A 19,908-nucleotide genomic window follows, 5' to 3' on the forward strand; every position below is an offset into this window, starting at 1 on the left:
TTCCCCCGGGGCACCGAGAGCACCGGCTCTGGGGCTGGACGTTTTCGATTCGACGACAAGGGTAACAGTTCTACGGTGTCTCATGGGCTATTGAAGTTATATATAGTCCAATCGTGTGAAACCTAGACAATTATATGCTATTGTATATTATGTAACATCCTATGGTGTGTCAAGAGTCTTCGTATCGTCTCAGCTGTTTTAATCGTGTACTGCTATTGATGGGCAGCCCCTCTACCACCGATGAGCATAACCCCTACACTAGCCCCCGCGCCCCTACCAACCTCATCACCAAGGCAGTCTCCTCCGGCTCCTGGAAAGGCCTCGTTCTATTCGCCGGGTCGACCGAACCATCAGGCCGGCGAGGAATAGCATTAAAGTAGTTAGGTCGGTCCGCGGGCACCACGTTCTCATGCTATCGATCACAGTTAGTATTATTGATCTGACGTTAGTCACTTGCCAGAAGAAGCTTACTGGCCAATGCGTCGTCCCCTTGCGACTTTGAAATATTTCGAACTTCCGCGCAAGACCTGCCTCGGACAGGAAAGACCGCGGTGCATAACAAACGTAGCTGACAAATCGAGTTTGATCTCCAGCCGGGCTCGCATTCCAGTGGATAGTACGAGAATCCCATACTGGTGTCCGAATGTCAGTAATAACTGCTCCACTTTCTAGAGCCTGAAATATTGACTGACCGATCAAGTCGCCTGCGTTTGCGCAGACTTTAATCTCTTCGCAGCCCTGCGACTTGTACCAATCTGCATCTTCATTGGTGAAGTCATACCCATTCTTGCCGACACCAAGATCTTGCTTCTCCCTGAACCCACCAATTTGTTCAAAGTTCCGAGTGTGTAGCAAGTGAGATCCTTTGAGAACGCAGAGACCGCCGTCTTGTGGGCCGCACGGTGAGAAGTTAGCGATGCCCTGGTAAAGCTCGAATCGATCGGCTTTACGAGGATCCTGGTCAATATCTGTGTGCAATCATGTTAGAATTCGCGAGGTGCACCGACAGAGACACTCACCAGGCCAGGGCTCTGTTGGCTCGATATCAGTCCTCCCAGATTCTTTGCTGATGGGTAGAGTAATGTTGACTCCGTCGAGGGAGACAACTAGGTCTTCTGTGTCCCATATCTGTTCGAAAACTTTGATTATTCCAGGCTGACTGTCCCTTTGCTTCAGTGCTGATTCGAACGTTATATAATAGAAATTGACGTACGTTCGAATTTTCCACACGAAAGCTTCGTGGTTGACTGAGCATCGGTTGTACAGACCACCCCTTTAGAGTGTTGGTCAGCTGATCCAGGGTGCGATTTGAGAAGCCACCTACTTTTGGCCGAAAGGGAGACAATTTTCATTCCAGGTCGATCTAGCATCTCTCTGGAATCCGTGGGGGAAGCTTTCTAGCCATGCCCATCCAGATTCGACAAAGTCATCGCACACGTCTTTCAGGACAACCTGCGGCACAACAACAAAGCCATCCCGCTCGAGGTCTTGAAGCCAACTTGGTTTGGGCATGTCGAAAATCAAGTACCTTGATCTTGTCAAATCTATCCAGTTGGTCCGGGGGGAACAGAATGCATCTTAGCAAAGGCAAGTCTCTGCCTACGGCCATGGAATTTCGGACATCAGAGCGACTACGTTTCTCATGTTGCCGTAATAGACCCCTCTTTGAAAATGTCTCCACTGACCCCAATTTCCAGCCAACATATTTTTCTAACCTTATCTATAACCTCGCTCTGTCGCTACCTTATTACACGGCCTCGTTGCTGGTCTGGTCTTTTCAACGGATCCGGGATCCCAGGATACGCGAAAGCCGGCTGGTATCTTGTCGACCCTGGTGCTGTGTGTCCTGTACTCGCCCCGTTGTGGCTAGCGTAGTCTGGGGGGTTGGCAACAATTGTTGCCCACTGATAAGCCAGCTCGCCAGTTGTATCGTTACTCCAATTGATCATTGGGGTTCAGCGACAGACAGCAAGGGAGAAAGACGAACATCTATGCTCACGTGCGTGCTTACGGGAATATGTAACGTCGTACATATGCGGAGACGGTGCGCCGTGAGCTTGATAAGATCCAGATGACAAGACCGTTTCTTAGCTAGCTCTCGACTTTTAGCAATGATTACCATCCATCTCGGATATGAACTCTATTCTTCTCACAGCTTTGTCCTCAATATCATAATCTACATCGAGATTGTAAAGCATGCCATAATGACCAATAACAATCTCGACATCGAGCTCAGCGCAGCTGGACCGCCCCTGGCTCAGACGGCCAGCGTCGCATCTGATCATGGGAAGGTTCAAATGCAGACGACAGAGTTGCAGGGGAACTCCCACTTCTATGAGACTGTTACCGCGGCTCCGTTAGATCCATGGTCAAAGAGATCTCTGCAACTGTATGCGATTCTGCTCGTGGCGGCATTGAATGCCGTGGCTTCTGGTTTCGACGGAGTGCGTACGCAGGGGGATTTCTTTTCGCTGTGTCCTTGACACCATATAGATGAGGCTAACCACATTCAAAAGTCCATCTTCAGCTCCATAAATGCCATGGCCCAGTACAAGGAGTACTTCCACCACACGGAACTGGGCAGCGCGACCGGGATCATATTCATGATTTATACTATCGGAAATATGGTCAGTCGAGAAAAATTGAGTGTGCGTGCCGTGCCCTTAGCTGAGTCTCACAGATTGGATCTCTCTTCACTGGCCCTATCTGCGATCAGTTTGGTCGTCGCGCCGGCATGGCTACAGGCTCGGTGCTGATCATGGCTGGTGCCTGTATTCTGACAGCTGCACAGGACGACAGCTACCTGCTTGGTGGCAGATTCTTGCTTGGCTTCGGGATTTCAATAGGGACCAGTTCTGCTCCTACGTATGCTTTGGAAATGGCGCCTCCTCGTGAGGAATATTCTCGCATTCATGAAACGTAACAAGTCATATTGACATCATTCTAGAGTGGCGAGCTCGGGTAGTCGGCTACTACAACACTTTCTTCTACGCCGGTTCCATTCTATCAACCGGCGTCGCCTACGCCTCCAATAAATCGAACACCACTCTGGCCTTCCGGCTCCCGCTGGCCCTGCAGTTGGTTCCGCCTATTTTCATCTTCATCGGTGCACTACTCATCCCTGAATCTCCACGCTGGCTTGTCGCAAGGGGTAAGGCCGAACGCGCCGCTCATATCATAGCCAAGTACCATGGGGGAGGTGATGTGAACCATCCTATAGTCTTACTAGAGCTCAAAGAATTTGAGGAAAGCATCAAAGTCCAGAAGGCGAAAGTGTGGTACAATTACTGGGAACTGTGAGTCTACCCTGTGCAAGTAATATTGCTTTGCCAACACAAACCAGAGTGGAGAACCACAATGCTCGATGGCGGTTCCTCGAAATGGCATTCATGTCCTTCTTCGCGCAACTTTGCGGGAATTCCGTTTTGACTTACTACCTTCCCTCGATGTATACCCAGCTTGGCATCAAGTCGACTGAGCGAAGACTGCTACTCACCTTTATGAACTCCATCGTGTCATGCGCGGGAGCAGTGGCAGGTTCAGCTACGAACGACAAGATCGGGCGCCGCACCAAGCTTTGGGTGGGATCGATCTTCCTGGCTTGTCTGTTCTCGGGTGTGACTGGGTTCTCAAGCCAGTTCGATGGAAATAATAATGCGGGGACTGGGCTCTCGAATGGTGGTGTGGCAATGGTAGGCCATTGGCACAACCATCCTCTTAGGAGCGTTATTAACATCTTCTCAGATTTTCCTGTTCGGATGTGTCTACTCGTTTGTCTACACGCCCTTGACAGCCACATATTGTGCCGAAGTTCTAAACAACCACACTCGAGCCAAAGGCATGGGCATTGTAAGACAACCCTCTGACATGCGATTTGGCATCGCGTATGTACTGACTATACCGCCCAGCATGTCATCATGTCCAACTGCGCCAACTTGTACAACAGCTATGTCACTGCCATCGCCCTGCAAGCCGTCACGTGGAAATATTACCTCGTCTTTGTGGGACTGAATCTGATATTTGGTAAGACAACCATCAAACGTAACCAAATTATCGAAGTTGTTAATAATGCATGGACTAGGTATCGTCTGGTTCTTCTTCGGTGTCGAAACCCGTGGTCGCACGCTCGAGGAGCTGGACGAAGTCTTCAACGCGAAGTTCCCTCCAAAGGCGTCACTGGCCAAGACCATCATGGTGAAGCGCGATGATGGACAATTGCAGGGCTTGGAAAGTGTAGCGGATGGACCAGCGGCTAACACGAAGAAGATGTTTAGGGTGGCCATTTCTAAGTAGACACTTTCCTTGTGGATTATGCACAATGAAATAACGTAGTTGCAGGCAGATGGTACAGCATTCAAAACGGGTATATTCTCAGACTATCAACGTGGCACATTCTCGTTTCTACCCAACACTTAAGCCTCCTTAACAGTGATATCAGCTGATCCACTGCTGAAGTATCCCTCCGTCGCGACGATCTGGTAGTTGAACTCGGAACCCAGCGCCAAACCAACCTCAGCCCAAGCATCGAAGTGGCACGAGGTGGTGACAGTTCCGCTCGTACGGTGGGAGCTACGAACAGACCAGTACTGCTGGAACGTGGCGGTGCCATCAATGGATGGCTGGTTTGTCCGGGTGCTGGTATAGATGGTGTAGCTCGAGCCGTCGCAGGTGACGGTGCCCTTCTCTGTGCCGCCGGAGCCAGGGTTGTACGTGCCGTACGACTCGACAATGTAGTACTCGATCAGCGGGCTTCGCGTCCAGCCGTAGACGGACAGGTAGCTGTTGCCGTCGGGGTTGTAGGAGCCGGAGAAGGCGATGGATCTGGGTGCTTTGTTAATTTCATTTATTCATTCATTCAATCATAGTTTGAGGATAGTAATTACTTGGAATAAGCGCCGGGGTTGAATCCCTTGCCCCCGACAAAGTTACCATTGTCGCCAGTCCACGTTATAGAGTACTCGCCAGCGTCGCCGTTGGTGTATGTGACGTCACCGCTGCCGTCCGTCCAGAACGAATAGTAGAATCCGTTACTCGTGCCAGTCGAACTCGAAGTGAAGGTGTCGGCGCGAGCAGACAAGGGCTTGGACTCGCTGGGCGCGGCGAAGACACCAGCCACGGAGGACACGGCCAGTAGGACGGAAGTGAAGGAAACCATATTGACGGTTTGTAGATCAACGAATGAATGAGTGAGAGACAGTATGCGGTGGTGCGCTGATCCGAACGAACTGCGCCTAGGATCAAAGGGGATCAACCACATCTTATACCCACCATCCTAATCTAATGGCGACATGACGTTTCCATCCAAATGGAGCATGCCGCTTTGCAAATTCCATATTCGTAGAAACGGGACTCCACTTTAGCCTCCATATCTGGTCCGTTATTCTCCCTTCAATAAATTCGACTGCGAAATTTGGGATCTGGGCGTGATGCAGCCACTCTAAATGCGACGCTGCGTGTTAAAACTGAGACACCCCTTCCGGTAGGTCACCCTAGGCCCATGCTCAACCCCTATTTCGGCTTAGGCTAGCCGCATTTAGAGTGATCAGCAGCGGTGGCCTTCTCCGATGTCCACGATTTCCGGGAGTCGTTCGGGCGAGACAAGGAGATAAAGCTGCTGTTTCGAAGTGCGAGAGAGCATGATTCGCGGAAATGAGGGACGAATGCACCCCGGATTTACTCAATCCTGGTTTCTTGCTCCGCTCTTTTCATTTTCGAGAATGCCCAGAGGTAGTCCTCGATTGATTTTCGCGATTTTTGGACCCCGAGACGCCTCTAGGTGGCGTGTTAATGGTCTTCGACAGCGATCGTTTCTATAATCTGCGTTGACGATTGTGACTAGTATTTATGAGGCGAAATGTTTCGTCGTACTTCGAATGTACACAAGGTTCCTGGAACCCCGGGCTCGACACCAAAGGGTATATACTATTTACAATTTGAGCTAACCAGACAGCAGCAAAGATGCACAAAGTCAGCATTATTATCATTCATTGGAAACGCACCGAGGAGTATGTCAACATAGTCAGACCGTGAAGGTAAGAGTTGGAACACAAGAGGATATGACTCCACTGGATAAAAGAGGTCCATGGATGATTTGCTACATGTGCTGATCTGTGAGACGGTGTACACGTACCTCGACATTTACGCCGATAGTATGTCAGTTACGTATGGGATGGTGCTTGATCAGTTTAATATGCCGATTATAGAGATGCTTTATGAGTAACTCCGGGCAGCAAGCTGCTGAACAGACTGAGAGTCATGACGAAGTTGAAGAACTATTCATGTCTAGAGGTTCAGAAATTCCCTTAGTGGAATCAGCTACATCGGAGATAATATTGAAATCCAGGAAGCTGGTGACACCATTTAAGGGTCATACGCCCCGTACCTGACCTCATTTCTATCGCTGGGGCACCCCCAAGGGGCCTTGCAAGGGTCACTTAGACTGCTGGAACCCAACGAGTATTCCACTTTTATTTGACATGAACGGGAGAAGGAGGAGGAATATTTGAGATTGCTGGGCCGGTATAATTTAGGCGTGGGCAATACAGACAGTGAAGCTGAATTGGCGATGAAGATGATGGGACTAACTTCACGAATCTGCAACTACGGAATGCCTGCTATGGGAAATTGGCCAAAGCACAACACCAAGCACCCAGCTGGTGTGCCTGGGGTAAGAAAAATTAGTTGACGAGATAATATATCGGCGGCAGACGGCAGGCGGGCTTGAGGGCAGTGTCTAGAGGATCCGAGGGACTAATCATATGTCATCTCGGCAGAGCTGACTATTAAAAAAGCCCCCGGCTTATTTCACTTGACCGTGCAACAATTCTGCTTCGCAATGGGGTAATCAATCATAGCAAAGTGTAGCCAAGCCATCAAGGCGAGGTTTTTCTAATTTACTCTGCGCGAAACGGGCGTCATGGTGATCAAGATGATGCCGTCAGTGTCTCAAGCCAGGAAAGGCTATGAAATAGGCGTATGATAACTGCGAGTGTTCTGATTGAAAGCTGAGAAATCATTGCTCTCTTTGCTTCCAATAGACACCCCGAACCATGCATCTTCAGTTCCTTCATCTTCACGTCTTTGAGCATCTCAATACTGACCTTATCCTCGACATCCTCACGGCGATAATAAACCAAGTCCATGAAAGGACCAAATTATCCATCTCCTTCAAAACTCAGTTTAAGTGGTACTGGATTGACCAAAACGCAACGGCCTTCTCGATTAAAATTTATCCTGTTTACGATGAAACGCCTCTCTTCAGTTATTACTTAGTACTGAGGGCCTTTCCAGCTAATCAACCGGCGGCGTTAAAACTGTCGACTCGAATACTGCCTATCGAGTCGGAAGCGTTTCAAAGCTGTAGATAGTCTACCTCCACCTGGTTGCGGCAGGGGATATATGATGGAACGACCTCGTTACCGAATATGTTCCCGAGCTTGCATTTATAGAGTAAGGTTAAGGCGATGTTGATCTTGTTGACTGGAGTTCCACGTTGGGGGCTTTGGTAAGTCAGATGGCCGGTATTGCTAGATATGCTACTTACCCGGCAATACTAGCAGGAGTTCTCGGAGAGTTTGGGATTCCTCTTCTAAGTGAGAACAAACATTCGACTTGTGGTGAACTAGCCAGTCCTAAGATACCATGTAACCGCATAGATAAGTCTACCACCTCGCCTTCAAAAGCTGCCTCTTATCTGTTTATTGTGAACTTTTCGACTGACCCTTATTGAAAGCTTTCTTCTTAGACTTTATACAATACCCAGTTGCATCCCCCTTCTAGACACCTACATATTCCACTGTGGCATACAAAATCCTCGGGTAGGCGCTAAAAAATCATAGGATAAGTCAATGCTAGACATGTTCTAGTAGTACCTCATAAAGCCCCTGAACCTGACCTCAACCACGAATAAGACTCTGTCATCGACTAGCAGTTCTATTACCCCTACCAAACCCACTACTAGCTGATGGGATGGCGATATCCTAGACGAATCTGCCGCCGGCGGCTACTTCAGCTATACTTACGATACGGGCAATATCGGCAAATCGGTCTGAACCTCGCTGGATGAAACCCCTCTCTTTGACCTTGAACCCTAACATTTCTGTCGGCGCGCGGCCGGAAATTCTCCGTGCCGCGGGTGAGCCTGTCTCGTGGATGCACACCAAATCTGACAATCTGAGCGCTTACGAGTAATGGATATCGCTACTACGCGACTAAGATGTGGGCTTCAAAGTTTTGGCTGCGGATGAGTAGTCTATACCCACGGAACGTATTACCCCCGAGTTGATAGCAGATAAATTCGTGCCTGTACTGTATGCTACGGCTAGGGAGGAGGCGGCTGGTATATATAAGGTAACGTACTATGACGAGGCAAGCAACTCGAATGTGACTGTCGCTGTGGCAGAGAACGGAACGGATCTCGTCGTAAGCGAGTGGATATACGAGGGTGTGGATGCCTTTCCGCCCCTGGGTCAGATTTATACGGTGTACCATACTGTGCAAAGCTTGATAACGTAAGTGTATCCTAGCGTGTTGGGTCGATCGTACCTTAGAAGAAGGCATCCTGGAGAACATAATCTGATTATATCGCAGGCTTCTCAATTTAATTTTTTCTAATGTCTGTACTAGGAACCACAATTAATTTTCCACCTGTGGGAATTCGTGGCCTCCGGGGTGGAGGGGACGAGGCAGGCAGGTACGCGTTGTAGTATTTAGGGACCCCTCAGGGCCAACTTGAGATTGGTCCCTTATGCACCTTCATAGTACCAATACAGCCCCTAATACTTGCATTCCGGCACCACAATTATATTGGCTAGATAGCGAGTATGAATTTCTTGGCAAAGGTGTCTCTGTTACTCATATGTTTGGGCCTTATGTCCCATGAAAAGATTCGGACGCCACCAGTAGCGATGTCATAGTGCTCCGTAAACGGCCACTAAATTAGAGTCAAGATGTTTACAGGAGACTAAGTAGACTCACGTGCTAGTTCCTTAACCACGTTTTTGGAACATAGACTGGCTAACCCTTCGGTTCCATAGTAAAGTACGCCAACCACTCCCGTTCATCGTTTGGATCAACTTGCCTCAAGTCGTAGTCGAGTCGGAAACAGAAGGATTAACGAACGGCTTGCTTTATGGGATCTACGAAAGGAATGATTTATGATTTAACAGACTGAAAATATTACCCTTAGCCAAATTATTATGACATGACACACAGGCCGTCCAGCACGTCACTTCAACAACCTCCAATACCTGTCTGAGACATTTCAAGCCAATTTAAAAGGTAACCATAACCTTGAATAGTCACTAATCAGTGTAGCCTGTTCTTTAGGTCATCTTTCAAATTCGAGTGACGGGAGACTTCAGCAAATTTAGACATCTAAATCCGCGCAATGTTTTGTTTCTCTGAACGGCCTGACAGAAAAGGTTGCTGGCCATACTCGGTACTGGGGCAAATATCCGCAACGCTTCCTTGAGCGTCGCCTGAAAGTATGGCAGGCTCGTGGCATCTTGGTAAGGGAAGTTGCAGTGGCTCGTGAACAGCTATCGATGAACCACTTGATTCAGGAATCGAGCTGCATGTGGGCCAGACTTCCCATATTGCTGATTTAGTAATAAAAAATTTAAATATCAAAAGGGATTGGGTGAAGCATGTGATGATGAACAAAAACATAGTTAGTAGGGGGGGGGATAAGACAGTCTTGAGGTTAATAGGCGAACCCCACTATGATGCATATTTAAGCAGCATCTGTCCTTGCCATTTCTAAAAGACGACACCGACACCTCAGATGCCAATCCGCGCTCATACACCCAAACGTCCCTCAATTACTCTCTACAGCATGAACCAACAGGAGGGAAATACAACGGTGGCCTAACTCGCCTGCATATATGTAAGAGAGCCTATATACCAAGGGTCGGAACCACATCACCAGCGTTTTGCTTACTAAGTTGATCATCAACCAGCCGAGGGGGAAGAGTGGGGTTGGTGAGGGTGGTACGACTCTTGTTACATACTAATAATGCCAACTCATATGTAGTAGCTGCAGCACAAGAAATGGACCCAATTGGTTACTCTGATGGATACCAAAAAGTGAGGAAGACGCCTCGGTCAAACAGACAAACAATGTCTCCACAACTTAATCCCGGACAATCGCTTTCCGCTCGATCAATTGAACCCCGTGCGCTGATGGTCATGTAATAGCAGTCAAATTAAGCTAGTATTGGTCCTGGATCTTCAATCCATCAGAAACCTCGCACAAGAGTCGTATTAGGAGTACTGACTTTTACGAGTTTGAGGATGACAGTACCTGAGAAGCTGCATCATAGGATAGAAGTTGAAAATATCATCGCTTAGAACCATCACAGCGAAGAAGGACCAAAAGTTTGTGAAATCAAAGTCCGATACAGACTCGAGCCTGGCAATATCAGATAGTTCAGAGACGGGGGCTCGATAATAGCCTTCGGGTCGTTCAGTTGAGAGCAAACAGTCCATAGGCGATATTGTATATCAGAATCAGATCAAGTGCTTTTGAATATCAAATCGCACGCTTCACAAAGCCAAAAGTGTAGGTTACATGTGTGATATTGGAGCTTTTGGATACGATCGGGTGAAGAATGTCAGTTGTGTGGTCTTGCAGTTCTTGACTAATACAAATTATCTTCGTGACGGGGTTCAAGGGGAAGTCGGCAGGGAAAATGCGCAATGTGTATATGTCTTGGTTCATGTGGCGAATGCGTGTGTGTGCAAAATCTTCTGTAATCCACAGTCACCATGGATGGAGGGAGATGAATCACTTTCATTGTGTAGCCGTTGTGACGGCGCCATATATACCATTTCAACGAAGGCTAGCTACTTGTGCCTCTATGTAGAGACATCGTAGTATCTAACATTCTTTATACCCCTTCATGGTGTCGTTTCTTGCTGCCTCTCGGCCGGAATGTGATTATTCTCCTCCCTAATGTTGATCTTCGTATGAATGTGTATGCTGTCGGGTATAGTTGTAATATTGTCGGAGTTTAGATTTTCTTCTTTGAGCCTGGATGTGACGGGGCCGCTGATGATATTCTCATTATTCGGATCGTTACTTGTGAACAACCTGCATCTCCGGCATAGTGATATGGCTTTCTGCAGTGTACTGTCGGATTGGGAGCTATTGCTCTTACGTTGTGAGATGCTCCACGATGAGCCATGAAGATCTTTATGGAGAACCATTTTGTCGAATAGGGGCTTGATGCCTGGGATGGAGAGGGCGATGAGGGTGAAGCCAATTTCTGACACCTCCACTGCAAGAAGAGGACCGTATTCCCAACTATGGTCGGCATCCCACTGGCATTGTGTGATTAGAATAAGACGAGCTGCCGAGATTCCGATAACGCTGACATGAACCCTTTATGTCAGCCATACCGCTGTCGTGATATTAGAGAGAGTAATATCGTACTCACAAAATTCCAGGCAAAATTACGCATGCCAATTGAATTTTGCGTCTCCGCGACAGGTATAAACTGTGCAGCATACTCACCGGGAGTATAAACAGAAGCACATCACAAACGAAAGAAAGGGATGAGTTGATGCGATAGACAACTCCCCATGGAATGCATCTGGTGGCGGCCCATTCCGGCTGGAACTCATAAGGCCATCGGAGTCCCGAAATCGGGACGCAGTGGAAAATAAAGACGAAGAGCTGTGGGATATAAGTCGTGACCAAGATCCCAGCAAGTATTTTCATACTCAAGAGAAACCCCGGATGGCTGCTACAGATGTCATAGTAGAAAGCTAGGCCGGAAAGGCGGCAGAGAAGCATCACAGTTGTATAAAAGATGTGACCGAGGACGTCCCAGCTCTGGTTGTGCCCAACATCATCCTCGGACATGACATACTGCAAGTAGGCGTAGTGGCGGGTAGATCCGATTTCCGTGAGTTTATAGGATATAACCAGGAAGGGGATCGTGAGAATCTCGAAGTAGTGTCAGATGCGAGATATCTCACAAGGATCCCAAAGCTTACCAGAGAGAGCACTGCTAGTCCATCATCCAAACCGAAGCGCTTGATGAGAAAGACCCGCGACCATATCCGGAAATTAACAAAAACGAATGTCAGACCATAAACGAAGAATATGATAATGATCGTTTCCCGGTCTCGACTTTCGTTCAGGTAGTCGGCTGAGGTATTATTGGGAACACGACCAGCTGCAATAGCGGCATCAACGACCGTAATAACCATCATCAGTGTGCGGCCACGATCACTTCATCCTCGATATATAATTCAATATTTATATATGAGTAAAGAAAACGAAATAAACAAAACCAGCTGCAATGAGGGACGTAAGTAATTCTGGTTAATTGCTGTTACGGCGTATTGCAATATTCAAGCTTTGCATTACTTCCCGTTCATGGAAGTTCCACTGAAGCAGAGCCGTTTTGGAAAGCAACCTCACAGGGCCAACGTTATGATTACCACAGGCGGGAAAGTCAATTCATACTTGCAGCATTCAGTTGACGCTAAGGATGAGGAAGTCGAACCTTAATTTCTCATCAATTGCTTAAGCGGTGTGAACCGTATGGGACCCCTGGACGGATATTCTAGTAGCTACGTCTACTGATGTAGACCCAAAGCGTCTAAACCCGCGCGAGACATGAGAGTCGAATAGGATAAGATTCTCTCCGTCATGGCCTCCAATAGAATGGAGCCCTCCAAATTAGTGAGAACCCCGAAATAAGCAGTATGCTTGCATCCAAAGAACTGATTCAAGAGTTGACCATCAAATATTTCAGAATTATTTCCTAAGGGCTATAGCCGATCTAGCGGTGAGAACAGGAGAAGGCATTTTCTACGCCGTTTCATCCCGAAACCCCGTTGAAGCAATAAGAAAAGATACTACTATATTCGCTTTATAATTAGTGAACTATGGAAATTCTCACGCTAGTTCAGACGTCTTCGCGAGAAACAACAATGACGGTGGTGCAGCCGTACAGTCCAAATATTGCCATTGAGCGGACATCCTCGTTGAAAGGAATTGTCTTGAAAGATATCTCGCCGTCCTTTGCTCAGATATAGAGCTTTGGCTCTGTAGGATCACCGGCAGTAATGACCACCTGCATATAGTCAGATAGTAGCGCGACTAGGCGCAAAGAGTGTAAGTAGAGATCGATATAAAAACTTACCTCACTCGTAATGAAGTCCTGTGTCGAATTGTAGCTCTCAAGTCCAGCCCAGGTTCCGGGCCGGGATGGTGAGTTTGTGGAGGTTGTGACCCTGTTGTCCCAGTTACGCTGCATGCTGTTGCAGTGCTGTACGCCTTGGTTGAAACTCCAGTCTGACATCCCATCCAGAATCTGTGTGGTTAAAGGGGCGCTGTCCTATCGTCAGTATTTCCCAGCCGCATCTAAGGTATGTAGGTGCCGAAGTAATAAGATAACTAACTGGAACATAGACCGAAGTCGTCCTTGGACCGTCGACCTGGTGCCTCTCTCTATGCTGCAGCGAGACGGGGAACAAAAGCCATCATCTAATCACTCATCCAGCTAGTGTAAAAATAGAATATGCGATTTCCTTGCATTCAACCGCTCGATTAATCCGTACGCAGCGATCTATGTTGAATAATTTGCTCCGTATTAGGGTCGATATCAATAGGATACAATGACCCCGAAAAAGTCTCCGGACACCCACAATTAAGCCCCTACAATATAAAACAATCAATAACTTTAAAGATGAATTTCTCAGCTAATCTACGCTTAAATTCTAATCTGTAACTTGAAAATCGTCTCTTATTTAATAGTATGAATACTAGCACCCTGCTCTAGGATATCGTAATAAGACCGTGAGGATACTCTAGAGCACGGAGAGTCTAGATGATACGAAAAGGTAGGGGGACCCACTGGTTAGGTGACTCCCATTCAATTAGATACTATAACGTTGCGCACTGCTGCATTATAGCATCCTCCCCCCTAGGTGCACGCATCACTAGATCGCCGTCGTAGAAGACTAACTTCGATGCCCCCCCCTTTATCGTTCCTTAACTAGATCATACCCCACACTATAATCGAAATTCGTAGGCGCCCGTAGCTCTTTAGGTTCACGAGATCCTCTCTATATCTCTCGTTCGTATAGCGGAAGACCTATTAGCCTGGAGAGTCCGGCGAATTCTGGACCGTACACTCGTCCGAGAAGAGTGTCCGTATAAGCTGCCGGATCTGGGCCGATGTACGGTGCTAGCGGTAGAATTTAAGACGCTCCTTCGCATCTTCGGCTGTTAAGATAATTCGCTTTACCGTACGCTATTTCTTCAGGTGATAACGGTGTTAAACTACCTTAATAGTGTCTAGGGTTACCGATACACCTACCTTACGTTTAAGCTCCGTATACGTCATTCTAGGATCCTAGCGGCATAAAACGACTAGATACCTCTTATCTCTTACGCTTAGCTTTCTAGGGGCACCTATCCGTTTCCTCGTAGCTGTATTTTCGTTATTTTAGCGCGTCCGGCGATATTAGTAATAGTTTAGGGCCTTGACATGCCGAACGCGTCTGCCACCTCCTTCCGACTTATACTATTATTATTATTATTAAATACGCCGTAGGCTCGAAGCCCCCGGTACCTCTACTAGTACTCCCGTATGTCAAACCGTGCCCTAATGGCTGGACTAAATACATACGCTGCGTCGTCGGTTCGCCCTATTGGCGACTGCGTTACGTCCACTACCATACTACGTTGGTTCTCAACCTACCAACAAAGTCCCCCCTGAGAAGATCGATGCTATCTGGGCCTTGAAGCTGTCCGACCCGTCCCTAGCAGCCACCTTACAATAGTCCCACTAACTACTGGTTCTCCTGTTGCCGTTGCGAGGTCTCTGCGAGAGTATAGTGGCCGTGGTGCGATGGCGGCCCGTAATCGTTCCTTCGGTCCTTCCAACAGCCCGCAAAAGAGGATTACGTGCTCTGCCGTCTCAGGGGCGTCGCCACAGCGGCATAGCGGCGAGTACACGCCAAAAGCCCCTGTCTTGAATAAGAAGGCTGCTAGTCCTATTTTTTCCGTCCTGATCTGGCACAGCGTAGACGCCTCCAGTCGGTTCAGGCCGAAATACCTGCCCCCTTTCGGTATCTGCATCGAAGGGCCCTCCGGTTCCTCAGCGATAGCGCGTCGCTGGCCCGACTTATACTACTTGCCCTAGCGGCTAAAATAGCGGCTCTAGCTTCTGGACTGGATTCGCAATTAGCGCCGCGATTACCGCTTATTTCCATAGCAAAAGCTCAAAAATCCATTGCAAATTAGGGTTGTAATAGCTAGTTGAAATCAATAGGCTGATATTGTTGTTGTTTTAATTACCAAATTGGGGTGTGGGGTGTCCGGAGACTTTTTCGTGATTAGTGTAGATAGCAGGGCCCTGAGCTCCCAGGTGATCGCGAGGGGACACTACTCAGGAATGCTATCGACTTGAAATGATGGGACGCTGTTGAATTCTTTGCTAGAGAACGGGGCGTATACAAAGGTGACTTTCGTGGGTTTGGGCAATGATATCTAAAGCTGGCTTGTGAGGATGCTGTAGATATAGATGCTGATGTAGAATCTTTTGAGAGGCGAGCACGGGATCACCATCAAGTTAGCCCTCAGGAACTATCAAATCCTGTTGAGCTGATCGAACAGATGAGCAGCAAAGTTTGGGATGGGATCATACACCATGATGAACATTCCCACACTTCTGGCATAGTGTTCAGAGTAACTAACGAATCTCATTCGATGTAGCAAAATTAGTTTCTCTCGCTTGTTAAAAGCCAGCATTAAACTATAGTGTGGGTTACTAGGTAGGGTAGGTTCTTCGGACAACAGCCAAGCCGAGGCTCATGACGCAGACCGCATCATGTTTTCGGAGCTTTTATAACACGCTAACAGGAATAATAAATCCTGACAGTTTATTCATAGATAGATAGATGCATCACTTAATCGTCTCAATTGGCTACTCAGGATTCTGTAAGTGTAATTCCCAATCCATTATTATTTGTTGCATCTTGCATGCCGGTCATTGAATTGGAGGATTTAGTTCTTATGAAAGATTATTCTTCAAATTTATCTAATTCTCAAACTGAATACATGTGCTTGAGTGCAGAATATTATCATGCCCCTGGTTCCAGCGTATGTCAGGTTTGCCGTGCCGCTTGCCGTTCGGTCTGCATCAACTTAATAAATTAATTCACTAACTCCCATGCATAACAAAAAGCGGACGTATACTATATAATACTCCTTCTATTCGTTCTGTTTGGACGGATGGAAGTCATGAGACGAGCCCTGGAGCATTTACAAACACTATAGCGAGCTGATGCAGCATCGGCCACTCAAAGCACTCTGGACGGTAACACTTTACTTGCTGGCACCTTATGTCATAGTATGCCAATCTGATGCACGTGTATGGATGAGGAATGGCAAGGTTCAGGGAATTCTATGCCTCGAGTAAATTAGACAAGGTAACTCCCCAGCAAGGGTTGTCCACGTGTGGAAGGCGGCTGGAATTGCTGCAGGTTACCTGGGAAAAGTGGCACCTCGCGCACCGTCCACAAGGCCCCACCCTTCTAGGCTGCCGCGTCAGGAAGGCGCGTTAATTGACAATTCTAGCGCGTTTCGTGTCTCGAGCCTGTCATGACTTCATAACGTTCAGCTTAACCGATCATAGCAGATTTCGAAGGGACTAGAACTTACCCGTTCACTTCCTTGTACTGAGACCACTTATAAAGCCGTTGAAGTTCCGGCAACGCTCACCATTCGTCAAGATGGGTATTAAGGGCCTGTTCCCCATCATCCGAGATGAGGCCCCAGACGCCATCAAGGAAGGCGAGATCAAGAACCATTTTGGTCGCAAAGTTGCAATTGTGAGCCATTTCCCGCGTCTTGTGTCTTCGGATCTGCTAACAACTGTAGGATGCGTGAGTGGCTTTTAATGCTGTAATACGACGAACGCATTCATTCTAATCTTGTCGCAGGTCTATGAGCATCTACAGTTTCCTCATTGCCGTACGATCCGACGGCCAACAATTAATGAACGAGTCCGGCGAGACGACTTCTCATGTAATGGGCATGTTCTACCGAACCCTTCGCATGGTCGACAATGGCATCAAGCCCGTCTATGTCTTCGACGGCAAACCCCCCAAGCTAAAGTCCGGCGAACTTGCGAAACGATTCCAGCGCAAGGCCGAGGCGAACGAGGGACTCGAGGAGGCGAAAGAGACCGGCACAGCTGAAGAAATTGAGAAATTTTCGCGACGCACAGTCCGAGTCACAAGAGAGCATAATGAGGATTGCCAGAAGCTGCTGAAGCTCATGGGCATTCCCTACATCATCGCGCCGACGGAAGCTGAGGCCCAGTGCGCGGTCCTCGCAAGAGCTGGCAAGGTATATGCCGCAGCGAGTGAGGACATGGACACTCTATGCTTCGAGAGTCCTATCCTGCTGCGACATCTGACCTTTAGCGAGCAGAGGAAGGAACCAATCCAGGAAATCCACTTGAACAAGGTACTCGAGGGGTTAGGTATGGAGCGGGATCAGTTCGTCGACCTCTGTATCTTGCTTGGCTGCGATTATGTCGACCCGATTCCCAAGGTTGGCCCCGCCACGGCGCTCAAGCTCATCCGTGACCACGGCACCCTCGAGAAAGTGGTCGAGTTCATGCAAAGCGGAGAAAAATACGTCGTCCCAGATGACTGGCCCTATGCCGACGCCCGCGAGCTCTTCTTCAACCCCGATGTGCGCAAGGCCGACGATCCCCTGTGCGACTTCAAGTGGGAAAAACCCGATATCGAGGGCCTTGTTCAGTATCTCGTCACCGAGAAGGGCTTCTCCGAGGACCGTGTACGATCAGCTGGCACTAGGCTGGAGAAGAACTTGAAGAGCAACCAGCAGGCCAGATTGGAGGGCTTCTTCAAGCCGGTCCCGAAGACAGACGAGCAGAAAGCCGCCCACAAGCGGAAACTAGATGAGCAGAATGAGGCCAGAAAGAAGAGGCAAAAGGAGGAGAAGAAGGGGAAGGCCAAGCAGAAGGCCAAGCCTCGTGGTACTACTTGATTTGCCCTTCAGAATGTTCTTGATGTTTGATTTGCTTGTGTACGATGGTCACTTCACATATTCTGAAGGTTCCCTGCCCAAGGATGTGGACGATAATTGTGTCTCGGTGTTTTCCCGAACAAGAAAACTACCCTAAAGGATCTCCAAATGAAACGAAAGGCCAACGCAGTCTCCTACATAAGTCCAGGGTTCATATAGTACTTAGTGCTTCCGCATTCCGTTGAATAGCATGATTGTATGTTCACTAAGCCCCAGTAGGCCGTTCGAGACCATGCTAATACGTGGGAATGTAGTGGGCACAATTAGGATCCATAGGATAATTGTCTGAACTATCGAACTATATGTTGTTTATGAAGCAATGTCGTGGTGTTTCAATCAAAAACGACTGAAATTTCCCATCTCAACGAGAAACGCACCGGCACACGAAGACCTACGCCTGAACCTTGGATGAACTACGCTGGAGGTGTTTACTCTAGGAAGGACCTTTAATCTCACAGTTGATGCCTTTTTGTGGATTGATTTTAGAAATGAGGGAATGAATGACTGCTTGTTTCATTTACTTTACGAAGGGGATGACCTATGGGAACAAGTTATGAGTTTGACCTGCGGACCAAATTGTTATGGTGATTGTTGGATTGTGGGCAAATAGTCTTGTATTGAAAGGGTCATGATCTCTGGAGATTCCTGAACGAAGTGGACGGCGGCCATAAGGGCCTTACACAAACAGTAATGACTGATGCCTGCCCCACAGGCAGGACTTGTGTGGTTCGATGGGTGGTGGTAATATTGGCCCATAACGTACGTTGCGTGGCCATATGTCCTTCCAAGTCTGGCAGTCTTGATGTAGTAGCCTTGAAAGTCCGACAGTGATCACACAAGACGTCCAGCACGTCACTTCGACAAGCCCTAAAAGCTGTTGAGACTCGCAGGCCTATTGCAAAGTTTTGGCCCCATATCCAAAACTTTATCATCTAGCCAAATTGAAGCTATTCTTTACTTTGTCGGTGCCGCCATGCACCTCATTCCAGTAGCTCAATGGACCTCCTAAATAATGACTTTGGCAATGGCTTAATGACTCCATCAGCTATCAAACCAGAGCCTGGCCTGAATACCAACTTAACGTGCCATGGATCGACTTCTTAGCGAAATTAATGCTGAATACACTGTTACTATAGATCCATCGCTTATATAATAAAGGATAATTTGTTAAGATCTTAAGTATCCAGGCCGCCTGTCTACTACCCTTGTGTCAAGTTGGGAGCATGGGTTTAAGAACTATATTATGTTGTATCGTGAGGAAGGAAGGGCGGAGGTCCTGTCCGATAATCTAGCTGTCTACAAGTGCGTGTGCAGGGGCCAAATGCTCGTCGTAACCATCATCCGTTGGGTCTCACGGTACCAACCATACATTCGCCTGTCGGCCCTTGCCAGCTGATTATGGTCCACCAGACAGACACCAGCGCATTTCGCTCCATCTCGAGAGCTCCCTCTTGCAACAACAATCAACCTACTTTACTTCTATACTGTTCCCACACATACGGTATGACATACTTCGTTCTAAACGGAAGAACGGGGACTAAGAGTTAACGTTGCTTATTATGCAAAACATATGACACCTGATCTACGCATAGTGCGAAGCTTTTGCTCGTTCAGATATCTCCTTGTAGTTCAGAATCAGCTGAGGATTATACCAAAATTGCGGTTGTATCTTCTAGTATCTTCGAAGACCCGTCGACTTGTAGGATGGTGTCGCGCAAGCGACTGAAAACCATAAATATCGCCAAAACCCCATAAGTGACAATCTCCATAATCTAGATGAAGAAGAGAAATATCTTCGCCGTCTTCCCGTACCCACGCACTTGAAA

General features: G+C 47.9%; 5 protein-coding genes across 5 annotated transcripts; 2 read left to right on the forward strand and 3 right to left on the reverse strand.

Annotated features, from left to right (window-relative positions):
• Positions 1 to 85: 85 nt before the first annotated feature.
• Positions 86 to 1,512, reverse strand: BCR38DRAFT_374424 (uncharacterized protein; the record flags this gene model as incomplete). The annotated part of the gene is made up of 6 exons (XM_040857323.1): positions 86 to 412; positions 472 to 632; positions 693 to 968; positions 1,020 to 1,155; positions 1,210 to 1,273; positions 1,325 to 1,512. The coding sequence occupies 6 exons, from the start codon at positions 1,510 to 1,512 to the stop codon at positions 254 to 256; spliced, it is 984 nt and encodes a 327-aa protein (XP_040713009.1). The 3' UTR covers positions 86 to 253.
• Positions 1,513 to 2,086: 574 nt separating this feature from the next.
• BCR38DRAFT_442502 (putative hexose transport-related protein) lies at positions 2,087 to 4,363 on the forward strand. Its single transcript, XM_040860820.1, has 8 exons — positions 2,087 to 2,444; positions 2,517 to 2,627; positions 2,681 to 2,891; positions 2,948 to 3,296; positions 3,344 to 3,692; positions 3,745 to 3,849; positions 3,909 to 4,023; positions 4,082 to 4,363. Exons 1-8 carry the CDS (start codon positions 2,112 to 2,114, stop codon positions 4,291 to 4,293), a joined length of 1,785 nt encoding a protein of 594 aa, XP_040713010.1. The 5' UTR covers positions 2,087 to 2,111; the 3' UTR covers positions 4,294 to 4,363.
• A 49-nt stretch (positions 4,364 to 4,412) lies between these two features.
• BCR38DRAFT_349805 (glycoside hydrolase) lies at positions 4,413 to 5,155 on the reverse strand (the record flags this gene model as incomplete). The annotated part of the gene is made up of 2 exons (XM_040856517.1): positions 4,413 to 4,821; positions 4,884 to 5,155. 2 exons carry the CDS (start codon positions 5,153 to 5,155, stop codon positions 4,413 to 4,415), a joined length of 681 nt encoding a protein of 226 aa, XP_040713011.1.
• A 5,734-nt stretch (positions 5,156 to 10,889) lies between these two features.
• BCR38DRAFT_459768 (uncharacterized protein) lies at positions 10,890 to 12,216 on the reverse strand (the record flags this gene model as incomplete). Its single annotated transcript, XM_040862330.1, has 4 exons — positions 10,890 to 10,951; positions 11,160 to 11,371; positions 11,439 to 11,950; positions 12,001 to 12,216. 4 exons carry the CDS (start codon positions 12,214 to 12,216, stop codon positions 10,890 to 10,892), a joined length of 1,002 nt encoding a protein of 333 aa, XP_040713012.1.
• A 4,539-nt stretch (positions 12,217 to 16,755) lies between these two features.
• On the forward strand, positions 16,756 to 18,043 carry BCR38DRAFT_348911 (PIN domain-like protein; the record flags this gene model as incomplete). The annotated part of the gene is made up of 3 exons (XM_040856453.1): positions 16,756 to 16,854; positions 16,904 to 16,908; positions 16,966 to 18,043. The coding sequence occupies 3 exons, from the start codon at positions 16,756 to 16,758 to the stop codon at positions 18,041 to 18,043; spliced, it is 1,182 nt and encodes a 393-aa protein (XP_040713013.1).
• Between the last annotated feature and the right edge of the window lie 1,865 nt (positions 18,044 to 19,908).

Source organism: Pseudomassariella vexata (genome assembly GCF_002105095.1).
Source record: "Pseudomassariella vexata strain CBS 129021 chromosome Unknown BCR38scaffold_11, whole genome shotgun sequence".
Classification (NCBI taxonomy): domain Eukaryota; kingdom Fungi; phylum Ascomycota; class Sordariomycetes; order Amphisphaeriales; family Pseudomassariaceae; genus Pseudomassariella; species Pseudomassariella vexata.